The 13877-nt window shown below is 45.4% G+C and overlaps 1 protein-coding gene across 1 annotated transcript in view; it reads left to right on the top strand.

Moving 5' to 3' along the window:
- CCDC33 (coiled-coil domain containing 33) overlaps positions 1 to 13877 on the top strand; it is a 207573-nt gene that overhangs the window by 58113 nt on the left and 135583 nt on the right. Inside the window, exon 4 of the mRNA XM_073619065.1 lies at positions 6093 to 6256. Coding sequence (XP_073475166.1) covers positions 6093 to 6256 — 164 coding nt within the window. The remainder of the gene's footprint in view (positions 1 to 6092; positions 6257 to 13877) is intronic.

Here is a 13877-nt window from a genome sequence, read left to right on the forward strand (position 1 = left end):
AATATGCATAGCAAACTGGTACTGCAACATCAGTGTACAATCAGCTAGATAAATTCTGGGATCACAATCGCTATGCACCTTGCAAGTAAATCAGACCCCATGTGAATAATTACACTGCAAATAGATTAGGCAGAGCAGTACATTTGAATTTCTAGGTGCGGAAGAAAGGAAGCCACTGCCATAAGGAACTTGTTGAAATTACGTAGAACTCATATCCCAACAAATGTGTAGGGGAAAGTGCACAGTGCATTCAGATAAAGGAAAGTACAAGATGTCCAAGGAAGCGGCCTTTGTAACACTGCTCATGATGAAAGAGGCAGGATGTCAGATTAGATGGCAATGCAGATTGTAGCAAAGTATGGAACATATCAAAAGAGAAATAACTCCAGAGAAAAAAAAAAGTTTAATGTGTATTTATAACTATTTTTTTTTTTTTTTGGTTTTGAATAGGGTGGAGAAAGATTAAAACCCACATCAGGTTCTATTAGTGTCTGAAGCTCCAGTAAAGAGATTTCCCTGACTTCCTGTGCCAGGGACAATATTTTCACAGGAAATTAAGGAAAATCTCCAGCAACACAGAAAGTAGTAAAAAAAGTTTTTCCTGACAGACTCCATGGCAGCCTATGTGTGGGTTTACCCCGCCTCCTCTCCAATGCTATAGGATCCCCATTCCCATAAAGTCCTCTATGGACCCTATGTGCTTACCTACACAGCGGTGGATTGTCGTCCCAGTCTTCAGGAATAAGCCCCAAGCACAAGTGGCTGGATTCAGGCATCATGGATAAAAGCGTTGCAGCAGCCCAGGGCCCAGACACGGGTGGGCGAGTGGCGTTTCAGGTGGTAAATCTCTGTGATAATGGGTGGCCTGTATATGGCCATGATGGACATCCTCCCAGTGCAGCTGGCTGGCAAGGTCTGGAAGATGGAGCAGGATGGATGACAAGCCTCCATGGCAGCTGTCTGTGTTTATTTGCTATTTCCGCATCCCTGGATCTAGTTTTCGGCCTCTCATGGCGGCTAGAATGCTCCTGCATTCCAGGCTGCTGTGGTGCTTCCGGGTGCCGGCCACGGGTGTCCCCGTGCATGCGCAAAGCCTTGGGCGATATCGAGGCTTGGTTCCACGCATGAGCCATCCGCCTGGGACCCGGCGGACACGCAGGCGCTTATTGTTCGGCGGTGTCTGCGCTAGAGTTGCCACCTCATCCCTTTAAACCCGAACACCTTTGAATTACACAGGTTCTGAGGCTAATAAAATGCAGATAAGGCACCAAGTGAGTTCAATTACCACCTTAATCAACCACAGAACCTGTCTAATTCATATGTGTTTGTGTTTAAAGGGATGAGGTGGCAACCATAGTCTGCGCATGTGCGATGGAGGCACGGTGCTGAGGAGATTGAGGAGGAATAGTATAGTCAGCATAGGCAGTCTTTAAGGGATCCCAGATCCATAGCAAATTCAATCAGTTACATCAGCATCAGGTGCTTGACAGCTACTGATCCAAGACTGATTCATTTTGATGAATGTGAGCCTATCAACAGAGTCTGTGGACAGACGCACTCTTTCATCCATTACAAACCCTCCAGCAGCACTGAATGTGCGTTCAGAAAGCACACTGGATGCAGGACAGGCCAGTAGCTCAATTGCATAATGAGTAAATTCTGGCCAGTGGGCCATGTCACAAATGAGGCAGTTGGTGGGCAGGTTGCATTCCCTTTGAATGTCAGCCAGCTGAGCACTGGCATTGCATGACCGGCGAAAATGACCACAGACTTTTCTGGCCTGCCTCAGGAGATCTTGTAAGCCTGGGTACCTGCTCAAGAACCGCTGCACCACCAAATTCAGGATGTGTGCCAAACATGGAACATGGGTCAAGTATCCTTGTGTCCCTGAGAGAAGGTTGGTGGCATTGTCACATACAACCATTCCTGGCTGAAGCTGGCGTGGTGTCAACCACCTCTGAGCCTGCCCCTGCAGAGCTGACAGAACCTTTGCCCCAGTGTGGCTCCTGTCCCCTAGGCAGACCAACTCAAGCACCGCATGGCATCTTGTGTAGCCCCTTGAACGCTTACGGAGCACCACTGGTTCAGAGGACAAATCTGCAGAAGAGGCCATAGAGGAAGAAGAAGAGGAGGTGGTGGAGGAAAGATCTGTGGCAGAATCACCACTAGCATTTTGAAGGCGTGGTGGCGGAACAAGCTCCAACAACACTGAACCCTGTCCTGCATCCTTCCCAGCTACCAGCAGAGTTACCCAGTGTGCAGTGAAGGAAAGGTAACGTCCCTGCCCATGCCTGCTGGACCATGAGTCAGCGGTAATATGAACCTTACTGCTGACCGCCCTGTCCAACAAGGCCAAAACATTGCCTTGCACATTCCGGTAGAGAGCCTTCCATGAAAAGAAATTGCTTTGGGAACCTGCCACTGAGGTACAGCACATTCCACAAATTCACGAAAGGGGGCAGAGTCTACCAGCTGAAAAAGGCAGCAGTTGCAGTGCTAGCAATTTGACCAAGCTAGCATTTAGATGCTGAGCATGTGGATGGCTGGGACCGAATTTCTTTTGACGGTTCAGCAACTGGGGTAGGGAAATTTGCCTGCTAAAATCAATTGGTGGTGTACTGCTAGCAGATTGTCTGCAAGTACTTGGGACACCTATTGACATACCTTCATTCCTCTCAGTGCAGGTTTTTGAGAGGACTGGTGGTATAGTAGGGTTGGAGATCCCAGATGAGGAGCAAGGAGAAAGCACTGCGGAGCTCTGCGGTGTGATGCAATAGGGTGGCTGCCCTTAAGCTGCCCCCTAGAGAACATCTTGCCTCGTTAAAGTTGTGCCTCCTCCTCCCTTTCCTCCTCTCTTCTCTTAGGCACCCAAGTACAGTCAGTGACCTCATCATCCCCTCCCCCCCCCCACTGAAGCAAACTTGGCAGTATGCTGCAACTGGGGGAACATGACTGCCAGTTTCTTGTTCTTCTGTTGCACCTCCTTCTGTTGTCCTTCTCTAGGCTCGTTACTCCCTTCCTCAATCTGTGATCCAACATCGGAGCCTTCAAATCGCTGCGCATCCTCCAGCAGCATATAACTGACACTGTGGTCAAATAATTCTGGGGACTCCTCTGTGCATGATGGTGGGGCTACGGAAGGAGTGACTGTGGACAAGGAGCTGGTGGAATAGGCCACTTTGGCAGCTGCGTTGGAAGGCAAACTACTGTGAGCCTGGGTGACAGAGGATGAGGAGGATGAGGACGGCTTCGTTATCCACTCCACCAACTATTCTGCATGTTGTGGCTCAATAACACAGCCAGCAGCAGCAAAAAAAGACAAGCGTGCCCCGCGGCCACTTGCAGAGGATGCACCATGTCCACGACCACCACTGTAGACACAGAGGCTGCTTGCCCTCTTTTGGTGGCCTGTGAGCGTCTGCCTCTCCTTGGTGGCCTTCCGGACATGATGTATTTTTTGTTTTGCAACACCACACTACACTATTAGATACTGTGTACACCGCCTGCACTGTATTAGAAACTGTACAATGGCTGCACTGTATTGTATACTGTGTACACCACCAGAAGTGTAGTAGAAACTGTACACACTGTATTAGATACTGTGTACACCGCCCACCGTACACCGAAGTATATTAGAAACAGTACACTGGATGCAGAGTATTTATATATATATATATATATATATATATATACTAGACTGTATATATACATTAATACACTGCCTGCACTGACTGAATATAGAGTAAACACTGAATATATAGTCTATGCTAAATGCAGAGTATATATATATATCTATATATATATATATATATATATATATATATATACACTAGACTGACTGTATATATATATATATATATATATATATATCAAATACACTATCACTAACTGAATAACCTGCCTGCTTAACCACTTGCTTACTGGGCACTTAAACCCCCCTCCTATCCAGACAATTTTCAGCTTTCAGCACTGATGCACTTTGAATGACAATTGCGCGGTCATACAACACTGTACCCAAATGAAATTTTTATCATTTTTTTCCCACAAATAGAGCTTTCTTTTGGTGGTATTTGATCACTTTTGCGGTTTTTATTTTTTGTTAAAAAAATGTAAAAAACATTTTTTTTTTTTTTTTTTTTAATATTTTGTTATAAAATTTTAAAAAAGGTAATTTTTCTCTTTCATTGATGTACGCTGATGAGGCAGCACTGATGGGCACCGATAGGTGGCAGTGATGGGCACCGATGGGTGGCAGTGATGGGCACTGATGAGTGGCAATAATGGGCACTGATTTGTTACACTGATAGGCAGCACTGCTAGGTGGCACTGATTGGCACCACTGGTGGGCATTGATAGGTGGCACTTGTGGGCATTGATAGGTGGCACTTGTAGGCATTGATAGGTGGCACTCATGGGCATTGATAGGTGGCACTGGTGGGCACTGTGGGCACTGTCAGGTGGCAATGGCAGGTGGCACTGGCAGGGGGTACTGGTGGCACATATGAGGCATTATTGTGTCTTCCTCTTTGGGACCGATGTCCCTTGCTGATGAGCCGGTGATCGGCTTTTTTTTCTCCTCACGCTGTCAGCGCGAGGAGAAAAAAAATGATCACAGAGCTTTTGTTTTGATCATGTGATCAGCTGTCATTGGCTGACAGCTGATCAAATGGTGAGGGGCCGAGACTGGCTCCTTACTCGGATCGGTGATCACAGCGCGCTCCACGTGCGCCCTGTAGGGGCAGGGCGCAAGCATAGGGGAGGCCCTCATATGACGGCCTCCCAGGAATTCAGGTCCGCGCTGTAGCCGTCATTGGGCTATAGTGCGGATGTCAACTGGTTAATCTAACTCAAGCTATCTCTCTGTCCACGTCAACAACACTACACACGGCCACTATGTAAGCAGCCTTATATAGTGTAGGGTGTTGACTTAGTCCCCCTGAGCCATGATTGGCCAAAGGCACCGTGTCTTTGGCCAATTATGGCTCTCTCAGCAGAGCGCGCTGTGATTGGCCAAAGCATGCCGTTCAGGTGCATGCTTTGGCCAATCATCATACAGCAATGTACTGCGAACTTGCAGTGCATTATGGGGCGTTCCGCAGCGTTCAAATTTTCCGCGAATGCCCCATAATGTTCGCTGTTTGGCGAACACCTGATGTTCGAGTCAAACTTATGTTCGACCCGAACATCGAGCTCATCCCTAGTGAGCATTACTTAGCCCTCATTCACACTTAGGGTGGGTTTGAAATCGTGCGAGTTCAGCTGATTTCAAACCAGCATTTCAGTGCGAGTTAGGGGGCGTTTTGAAAGACATCTGTGCGGGTTCATGCACAGATGTATATTGAAATCGCCCCCAAAGTCGCCAAAAGTGGTGCAGGGACTACTTTTGGGAATCAGTGCGGCGCCGCAATGTCGGTGTTGCACCAATTGGGATGGTGCCATTTCCGGCAATAGGCTACGATTTGTAATGCCAAATTGCATGTCAAATTGGCCCAATGCGAACGGAGACTTAGGGTGACTGGTATGCAAATACAACCTGCCTATTAGCTCTCAGTCTTCCAGATTGACATCTACCAATCAAAGCATTTTAAAATGTGCACAACTCCTCCCAGTAGCCAATTCACTGCTTGCCTCAGGGCCAAAGGACTACCCAGAGAATGTGAGGCTTGATGTTTTCAGGAAGCTATGTATAGCACCCTATCATCCCCTCGTACTGGTCATGACCTGCCTGCAATGCATAGACAAGCACAGAGACCCAATAATGATATTTTGAATAAGGTATGTAATGAAAAAGGGAAAGGTTTTATTTAAAAATGTCATTAGCATGTTGATGAGGAAGGGGGGCCAGGGAAGGTAAAAATAATCAGATTACACTTTGGTATTAACATATTTGCTGAGCTAACTCTTTTCTCATGCTAAGCATTAATGAGAAGAACCTGCTGCAGCTCTACTGTGTGTACACGGGGAGAATGCCACGTTTCTTTATACTTACATATACTTTAGTGGTTCATAGTGCAAATTTTAGATGGAAACCGCACAACGACTGCTGGTCTTTTTCACCCTCCTCATTAAATGTATTATTATTTTTTTTCTAGGTTTCAGAGAAACCTCCAGCACAAGGGGACCTCATACTCGGGGCTGATAAAGAGAACAAACTCTTACCCTTACCTGGAATGGAGAAGATTGTTGTTACACTCCACTCAGCCAGACAGATCCCATTAAATAGTGCGGGTTCTGTGCCATCCCCATTTGTCAGTCTGTAAGTATGAGGTCATCATCCCAGGAGCCCCCAGGGAGATTACATTTCCAGCTTCATTTCCAAATTACTGGCTGCGGTGTTCTACGTTATCATTCTGAAAATCTCTATTGTATCAGGGCTTTCCGGCAAATATCTAATGAGAAAAAGTAATATGGAGAAACTTTATTTCAGTTACATGAATTATACAGTTTATATTTTATATTCCATTTGTACTTGGAACCACACAGCAAATATATCAATAGCCACCAATAAATGTCATTGTCAGGACTGGGTCTGAACCTGCAAACTCGATGTCCCTTCTTGCTGAGCCACCTGGAATGCTGGACAACTCTATGGGCTATTCCTTGAATGATCTTCCTTTGAACCCTGTTTTTCTTGCACTCTTTGCTCCTCTCATGAACTTCCTGATTTAAAGTGTTACTAAACCCACAACAGTAAAATCAGTAATATGCAGTATAGCATGCTTGTTATACTCACTGTGGAACCTAAGGGGTTAATCCTCTGCACTGTGTAAAAAGGCTCTTTGATCCTGTCTTCTCTGATCCTCCCCTTCTTCCACTGACTCCAAAACAGGTCCAGATAAGACAGTTACTGGAGTCGGAATGCACTTGTTCAGTTTGGTGTGTATTGCTAGAGAGTTTTTTTTTTTTTTTTTTTTTTTTGGGAAGAGTGCATGTGATCAGCACAGGGCCAATCAGCACTGTCCAGACAGAGTGTCAGTCCTGCATCCTAATAGGACAGCTCAGTGAAGTATAGACACTCCTACAAGCTTTAACCAGGAACTGATAGAAGTCACAAGACTGCTATATACTGCTGATGAGAAAAGGTATTTAGCAGTTTATATTTACTAAAATAATTGCATTTCCATGTTCTGTGTACTGTGGGAGACCACATATAGTGAATGCAGGGTCCTTGGTTTAGTAACACTTTAAGCCATGTCTCGGCACTTCCAGTTTTTTGTGCTCTCTCCAGCCAATATCTCACTCTTGTCAGTCCTGCTGCTGTCCATATATTCGCTACCACTCACTGCTGACCCTTGGCTTGTTCCTTGACTACGTTTCTGCTTGATCCCAATCTGCCACCACTCGTTACTGACCTTTGGCTTGTCTACTGACTACACTTTTGCTTATCCCTACCTGCTATACCTGTTACTGGACCCCAGTTTGCTCATCTCTTGGTGGGGTGATCTGTGGTGACCCGATACTAACATGCATCAAAAACGATCTCCCCTATCAAGAGCTTTGCTGAACACCGGTTAGTACAACTCAGATGAGATGAGCCCGTGTCACCTGCCAGGGTGACCTGCTTCTGTACTTATCCAGATGGTCAGTGGGCGCCTCTCTACTGCTATAGCTACTGGCCTCTGAGCCTGACTCCAGACTGTGAAAGTCATGATTCTAGCATTTCTACTTGATTACTACTGGATTACTACACAAATCTGCACTTAAATATCAGAAGTTGATGTTGACACACAAGAGCCAGGGGAATTTCAGCCTTCAAGTAAAATTCCAAATTTCATTTGACTTTTAAACAGTTGCTTTGGGCCAAGCTGGCCCAAACAAACTATTTTCAATGCATGTCTATTTGGCTGTTGTGCATTCTATTTCATACTGTTGTAGAATAGGCTACATACAGTATGCAGCACTTTGTCCTGGCAGCAGTACAGGCAACTTCCCATCTGCTGCCAGAACAAAATCAAGTTGGTCTAAATGCTTCTCTGCCATTCAGAGGAAGCCTTGTATTTTTATCAATTAATACAAAGCTTCCTGTGATTGGCAAAGGTGGAGAGGCAGGTGGATCACATCACAACTTCTAACCTCTGTCAATCATAGGAAGCCTTGTATTCATTGGTAAAAATGCAAGTCTTCCCCTGAATGGAGGGGAAGCATTCAGGCCAACTCGATTTTCTTTCGGCGCCTGTACTGCTGCTGGAACACAGTATAACATACTGTATGTAGCTAATGCTACAATATGATACAGTGCACACAGCAGCTGCATAATTTGTAATAGAAATAGTTTGTTTGGGCCAGCTTGGCCCAAACTAACTATTTAGGCCTTGTTCACATGGGCCTTATGGATGCCTGCCCCTTGTCACAAGTGTTCCGTGCATCAAAGTGCTGACAGTCCCATAGGCAGGGCAGGATTAACAAAGGAGCTATTGGAGCTGCAACCAGCTCCAGGCCCCTTACCTTAAGATAGGCCCATGTGCCCAGAAAAAAAAAAAAAATTCACAAAAAAAAAAAAAAGATCAACTTCGAGGGTCGTGGCTCGGCGACCAGGGGGATAGGGGGGTGGGTAGCTGAAGATCTACCCCACCACTGATCAAGATTTGGGGCTCCTATCATCTATGTTTCGGGAGATACGGAGCTCCTTGCGCAACCTGTCAGAAGCTACATAAAGAGCACACTGTGTTTGCAGCAGACTGAGAGGATGAGATCACAGTGCCTCTCCTCACTTATTGTCAGAAGCACAGAGCTCAATGGACAGCTTGGAGCCTGCAGAGTTTGGCAGTCAGCACTGCCTACCAAACTCGCTTTTTGATTTCAATGGGGTCACTCTGCAACTGCAAGCCAAACTTGCTTGCAGCAGCAGCATAGTCCAACAATGTAAAACTACCATTCAGCAATGTAAAAAACCCTCCACATTCCTCTCCTGTACATACTGCTCACTGTCATACTCCACACTCCTCTCCTGTACATACTGCTCACTTTCATACTCCACACTCCTCTCCTGTACATACTGCTCACTGTCATACTCCACACTCCTCTCCTGTACATACTGCTCACTGTCATACTCCACACTCCTCTCCTGTACATACTGCTCACTGTCATACTCCACACTCCTCTCCTGTACATACTGCTCACTGTCATACTTCACACTCCTCTCCTGTACATACTGCTCACTGTCATACCCTCCACATTCCTCTCATGTACATACTGCCCACTGTCATATCCTCCACATTCCTCCTCCTGTACATTCTGCCCACTGTCTTACCCTTCACATTCCTCTCCTGTACATACTGCTCACTGTCATATCCTCCACATTCCTCTCCTGTACATACTGCCCACTGTCATACCCTCAACACTCCTCTCCTGTACATACTGCCCACTGTCATACCCTCTACACTCCTGTCCTGTACATACTGCCCACTGTTTTACCCTCCACACTCGTCTCCTGTACATTCTGCTCAGTATCATACCATCCACACTCCTCTCCTGTACATACTGCCCACTGTCATACCCTTCACATTCCTCTCCTGTACATACTGCCCACTTTCATAAACTATTCTACTGTACATAGTGCCGGCTGTCATACCCTCCATACTCCTCTCCTGTACATACTGCCCAATATCATACCGTCCACACTCCTCTCCTGTACACACCGCCCACTGTGATACCCTGCACACTCCTCTCCTGTACATACTGCCCACTGTCATACCCTCCACACTCCTCTCCTGTACATACTGCCCCTATCATACCCTCCACACTCCTCTCCTGTACATACTGCCCCCATCATATCCTCCACACTCCTCTCCTGTACATACTGTCCCCATCATATCCTCCACACTCCTCTCCTGTACATACTGCCCACTGGTTTACCCTCCACACTCCTCTCCTGTACATAGTGCCCACTGTAAACCCTCCACACTCCTCTGCCGTGCATACTGCCCACTGTCATACCCCCCACACTCCTCTCCTGTACATAGTGCCCACTGTTATACCCTCCATATTCCTCACCCTCACCTGCTCATACGTCCTACTTTTATACCATCCATACTCCTCACTTACGCCTCTTACCCACAAAAACAGCTCTTTATAATTATATTTAATATCCTCAATGTTACCAGCTCTAGAATGGGCACACTTTGTTAGTTCAACTAGAGGAAATCTCAGTCCTCATATTTGTTCTGCCCATTATTAGTACTCATTTAATTTTTTTTTTTTTTTTTTAAATTGTTTTTATTCAATTTTCTGACACACAATACATATACAACTTAACAACAACTATGGTGTATGTCTGATATGATACATACATTGAATGACAAGGTATTACATTGTGGTAAGCGACTCGTTAATAAGCTGACTTATGGTGTATCTTTACCAATATATCTTCATATTTTCCCAGACAGACTTTCTGACTATTCTTTATAGTGATACCAAAAACTCTCAGGTCTGTAATACATAAGCTCTCCATATTGCAATGTACCTCAACCAGCTGTGTCTTCTTTATCTAGCCAAACACGCCAGACTCTTTCGTATTTTGCCGGGCACCCTCTATTTGAATAGGTGTCTTTATAAAGGGGAAGACTAGCATTTATCAGGTTTTTCCATTGCGTCAACGAAGGTGGGGCTTTTTGTTTCCATTTTAGAGCAATGGATTTGCGGGCATAAAAGAGCAATATACCAACCAGTGTACGTTTCGCTATCATTGGTATGTGTGTTTCAATTAGCCCCAGAAGACATAGTTCCATAGCACAGGGCAGTGCGGTGGATGCAACCCTATTTACCACTTCTAGCACTTCACTCCAGTATTGTTGGATTTGTGGACAGTGCCAAAAAATATGTGAGAAATCACCTGGGGAGATTCCACATCTCCAACACTCCGCTGAGCATGAAGGGTTCATTTTAGAAAGTCTATATGGGGTGAAATAAGCTCTATGGACTATTTTAAATTGTATAAGGCGATCCCTCATAGAAACTAGTGATCTAAAGGGAAAATCCCAGACATCATCCCAATCGTCGTTATCTAGTGCAGGGATATCACGCTGCCAGTTAGACCAAATTTTGTCAAGCGGTGGAAGAGACACATAAACCAAGTGCTCGTATAACTGTGAGGTAGGTTTTTCTGCACACTTCATTCTTAGCGTCCTCTCCAATCTGGATTGGACCATGATACTGGCAGCATGAGGAAATTGTGCGGCAAATGCATGCGACAGTTGGTGGTAGCGGAAAAGATAATGAGGTGGTAGATTATATGTCAAAGAGAGTTGTGGAAAAGAAAGCATTGACATTTGTGGTGCAATATTTGAGAGGGCTTTTATACCATGTTTGGTCCATGCATACGGGTCAGGAAGTTTGTACATATGAGATAATGTGGGGTTCAGCCATAACGGCGTATTAGGAGAGAACTCGTTCGCTTTATATTTTTCTATGGCCAAACCTGCCTGCCAAGCCCGCAGGGTGGTGTGCATTGAGGGAGTTAGAGGATACGGGGCCCGGAGACCCCTAAACAAAAGAAGTTGTAGAGCTTCCAGCGAACCTAATATCGTCGCTTCTAGTACTGTGGACGAGTTAGTTTTATCAGGGTGCAACCACCAGGCTGCTGTCACCAGTTAAGTGGCTAAGAAATATTTGTAGCAATCAGGAAATGCCATACCACCCTGCGTTGTCGGCCGCATTAATGTTACTAAATGATATCTGGGTGGTGAGAGGCCCCATATAAAGGATGAGAATAATTGATTTAGCTTATTAAAAAAGGATTTAGGTATCCACTGGGGGGAGTGGCGAAACAGATAAATGAATTTTGGAATTATTTTCATTTTGAGGAGATTCACTCGTCCCCAAACTGAAAGAGGTAAGTTACTCCATGTTTTAAATTTTTTCTTAGTTTCTAAGAGTACTGGGGCTAAATTAAGCGAGACATAGTCCTTTTCTTGAGTGGAAATGTGGACGCCCAAGTATTTAAAAGTTTCCACCCACTGTAGGGGACAATGTGAGGGAGATGTAGTTTTGGCTTCTTGGTCTATTGGAAAGAGTATGGACTTTGACCAGTTAACTCTTAGCCCCGTGACTTCTGCAAACTTGTTTAATACATCTAGAACTCCCTGCAAGGATGGACCGGCATCATTGAGAAACAACAACATGTCATCCGCATACAGGGCTAGCCTCTCCTCCAGCAAGCCAATACGGAGACCTCTTATATGCGGGGATGAGCGTAGTGCTTCCGCCACCGGTTCAATAGCTAAGGCAAATAATGCTGGAGAAAGAGGACAGCCCTGCCGCGTTCCCCTTGTAAGTCTAAAGGGAGCCGACAACCCACCCCCCAATCTCACTGATGAAGTGGGGCACTGGTATAGTATCTGAAGCCATTCAATAAACAGCAGAGGAAATCCCATTCTGCACAATGTTTCCCAGAGAAAAGGCCACTCCACTGTGTCAAAAGCCTTTTCTATGTCTAATGAAGCTATAGTCCTGGAGCCCGTGTTGTGATGTAGGGTATGTATATTAGTAAAAAGTCTTCTGAGATTAACATCTGTAGATCTGCGAGGCATAAAACCAGTTTCATCTGGGTCGATCACTGACGGTAATAGGGGATATAAACGTAAAGCAAGTAATTTGGTCAAAATTTTAAAATCATTATTTAATAATGCAATGGGTCGATAAGAGGCGCAAGATGTTGGGTCCTTAGGGGGTTTGTATATTAGGGTTAAATATGCGTGATACATAGAGTCAGGTAACTTTCCAGCTTTGAGACATGTACTATAGAGCTGGGCTAGCAACGGTGCTAAAAGATCTCTATGTGCTTTGTAAAAATCAATTGGAAGGCCATCTGGCCCTGGTGCCTTTCCAGTGGGAAACGATTGAATGGCGTTCAGAACCTCCTGCACTGTAAATGGTTGAACCAATGCCTCACGTTCCTGATCAGAGAGCCAGCCTAGCGCCAAGGGGTCCAACAGGTCCCGTAATTGTTCAGGCCTAAAATCAGAGGCCAAAGTGGAGGTGTATAGCTTGTTATAAAAGGCATTAAATGTTTGTAGAACCTCTGAAGGAGATGTCGCTATTCCACCGTCCGAGGTCTGGAGTGTGGAAACGAGTGTGAGGGGTTGGTCATTCTGTGCCAATAAGGCCAACAGGCGACCGTTTTTGTCGCCTTGTTCAAAAACCCTCTGCCTACCTTTATGCGTGTCAAGTCTTATGACCTCTGCCATATGTAGATTTAGCTCCCTCTGAGCCGCCATAAGCAGATCAAAATGGGCTGGTGTAGGGTCAGAGCTATATGTAGCTGTATTATTTATCACTGATTGTTGTAATAGTTGGGTTTCTTTTTTTTGTTGCTTTTTTACGTGGGCTATAAGCCTTGAAGGCATCCCATGTAATTTCAGGGGAAGTGGACCCTGTGTTCTGCTCCCAGAATTCGACTAGCAGGGGGGGCATTTTTTCGGTTAGTTCTGGGTGAGAAACCCAATGTGCTCCCAGCCTCCACAGTGCTGCATTGCGAGATGCAGGAGAGCGGAGCTTCACTGCCAATGGGCTGTGATCGGATAACCCACTGGGCAAATAAGATGCCTCCAGCACATCGGCCAACAGCGGGGTATTCGAAAATGCCAGATCTATACGGGATGCTGTTTTGTGTGACGCAGAAAAACATGAGTAGTGTTTAGTTGCAGGGTGTTTCCACCTCCAAATTTCCTCCAAACCCACAGCCTGGGCCCAGGCTGAAAGGTCCGTGCAGTGATTTTTGGGTGGAGTAGGTCTATCCAATACTGGTGACATTATAGCATTAAAATCCCCCATTATTAGAATTTTCCCTGGGCAAAAAGGTGCAATCTTATTAATAACCGCATATAATATTTCTGGCGAGAAAGGTGGGGGTATGTACATGTTAATAACTATATACCTAT

Source organism: Aquarana catesbeiana, linkage group LG03 (genome assembly GCF_042186555.1).
Source record: "Aquarana catesbeiana isolate 2022-GZ linkage group LG03, ASM4218655v1, whole genome shotgun sequence".
Lineage (NCBI taxonomy): Eukaryota > Metazoa > Chordata > Amphibia > Anura > Ranidae > Aquarana > Aquarana catesbeiana.